This window comes from Zerene cesonia, chromosome 7, assembly GCF_012273895.1.
Source record: "Zerene cesonia ecotype Mississippi chromosome 7, Zerene_cesonia_1.1, whole genome shotgun sequence".
In the NCBI taxonomy this organism is placed as follows: domain Eukaryota; kingdom Metazoa; phylum Arthropoda; class Insecta; order Lepidoptera; family Pieridae; genus Zerene; species Zerene cesonia.
The window spans coordinates 9,438,486-9,440,672 of NC_052108.1; the positions used below are offsets into that span (position 1 = coordinate 9,438,486).

The following is a 2,187-nucleotide window of genomic DNA, read 5'->3' on the forward strand; positions in this document are numbered from 1 at the left end:
TTTATTTTATATATCAATCATTTTCATTTTTAATGTTTATAACATTACATTTATATTACTTAAAATAAATGTATTATCGTATCAAAATAAGAATTTGGAACATAGGAGTCTTGAAGAGGCGTCGACGGTGCCGGTGGCGTACGCGACGGCGTACTACGCGCTGAGCGTGCGCGGGCGCATGGCGCGCGGCGAGAGCGTGCTGGTGCACGCGGGCTCGGGCGGCGTGGGGCAGGCCGCCATCGCCATCGCGCTGCACGCGGGCTGCCGCGTGTTCACCACGGTGGGCACGGCCGACAAGCGCGCCTTCCTGCGCGAGCGCTTCCCGGCGCTGGCCGACGAGGACATCGGCAACTCGCGCGACACGTCCTTCGAGCAGCTCGTGCTGCGGCGCACGCGCGGCCGCGGCGTCGACCTCGTGCTCAACTCGCTGGCGGCCGACAAGCTGGCCGCCTCCGTGCGCTGCCTGGCCATTGGCGGCCGCTTCCTCGAGATCGGCAAGCTGGACCTGTCCAACAACACCCCCTTGGTGAGTCCGTGCGGAATGCGTCGACAGTTATGATTAATGATTTTTACAATACGAAATTTTATTGAACCTGAATGGATGTTTGTTACTCTTTCACGCAAAATCTACTGAACCGATTGCAATGAAATTTTGTGCACAGATAGCTGGACCACTCGAATAGGCAACTTTTTATCCTGATATTCACAGGAAACAGACTTACTAAATCTATATATATAAAATTCTCGTGTCACAGTTTTCGTTGCCATACTCCTCCGAAACGGCTTGACCGATTCCTCTGAAATTTGGTAAGCATATTGGGTAGGTCTGAGAATCGGCCAACATCTATTTTTTATCCCGATATTCCTACGGGATACGGACTTACGCGGGTGAAACCGCGGGGCGCAGCTAGTTTTATATAATATTATAACATTTAGTTTCGCATGTTTTTATGTGTGTGTGTGTGTGCTCGTCGCAGGGCATGTCGATTTTCCTGAAGAACACGACGTTCCACGGCATCCTGCTGGACGCGCTGTTCGACGCGGCGGCCGACAGCGCGGAGCGGCGCGCCGTGGTGCGCTGCGTCAGCGACGGCATCGCCGCCGGCGCCGTGCGCCCGCTGCCTGCCACCGTCTTCGGCGACCAGCAGCTGGAGCAGGCCTTCCGCTACATGGCCACGGGCAAGCACATCGGGAAGGTAGATACGCTCCTCGCAGTTCATTCTGCTAAATCGCATACTAAGGAGAATTTACGAATTGCTAAATTTCAAAAATGCCATACACACCCTGATGAACATAATCATTTTTAACAAACCTCCTTCCAATTGTCAAAATTGAACCCACTAAAAAATGAAAGTCATCAAAATCGGTTCACCCAGTAAAAGGTTATGAGTTATAATAGACATAAAATAATACAGTTTAATTGAGAACTTCCTCATTTTTTGAAGTTGGTTGATATTTCTTTTAAGTTGATTAAAAAATATACCTCACGCAACTTATCGCTATAGCTAATTCAAATTTATTATAAAATGTCCCCCATACACAATCTACATACGGTGAGCTAACAGTGAGAGTGCGCTGCAGGTGGTGCTGCGCGTGCGCGAGGAGGAGGCGGGCGGCGCGCGGCCCGCGCTGCGCCTGCTGCACGCGCAGCCGCGCACCTACATGCACCCCGCCAAGAGCTACGTGCTCGTCGGTCAGTGCCTCTTTGTAGCATTCTTTGGATCCATGTAGCGTATTAGTTATTAGCTGAATTAGTTTCAAATTAATATCAAATACTTAATATTTGTGATCTTTTGTTATCGAGATCGATGTGAATCTGTGACAATTTTTCATTCAAGAGCTTAATTTATGTGCGGTGTTAGACCTGACGGGTGGGGTAGACGAGAGACGCCCGTGGACTTAGTTTTTTCCAATTTAAACATGTCACGTGCACGTCACATTTTTAAATACATGAATGAAATGATGCCGCGAACGAGAGGAAATCTATCACAATATAGTCGCGTAATGAGCATAACAAATATGTGACATCGCCTCTTCGCGCGTGCAGGTGGTTTGGGCGGGTTCGGGCTGGAGCTGGCGCAGTGGCTCGTGAAGCGCGGCGCGCGCGCCCTGGTGTTCAACTCGCGCAGCGGCGTGCGCACGGGCTACCAGTCGTGGTGCATCCGCAGGTGGGTGTGGGGGCGCGGG

General features: G+C 50.8%; 1 protein-coding gene across 1 annotated transcript in view; it reads right to left on the bottom strand.

Moving 5' to 3' along the window:
* Positions 1 to 2,187, bottom strand: part of LOC119828244 (fatty acid synthase-like) — a 36,177-nt gene that overhangs the window by 5,681 nt on the left and 28,309 nt on the right. Inside the window, exons 17-19 of the mRNA XM_038350348.1 lie at positions 1,564 to 1,715; positions 969 to 1,165; positions 162 to 505 (exon numbers count right to left, since the gene is read on the bottom strand). Of these exons, the coding sequence (XP_038206276.1) occupies positions 162 to 505; positions 969 to 1,165; positions 1,564 to 1,715 (693 nt within the window). The remainder of the gene's footprint in view (positions 1 to 161; positions 506 to 968; positions 1,166 to 1,563; positions 1,716 to 2,187) is intronic.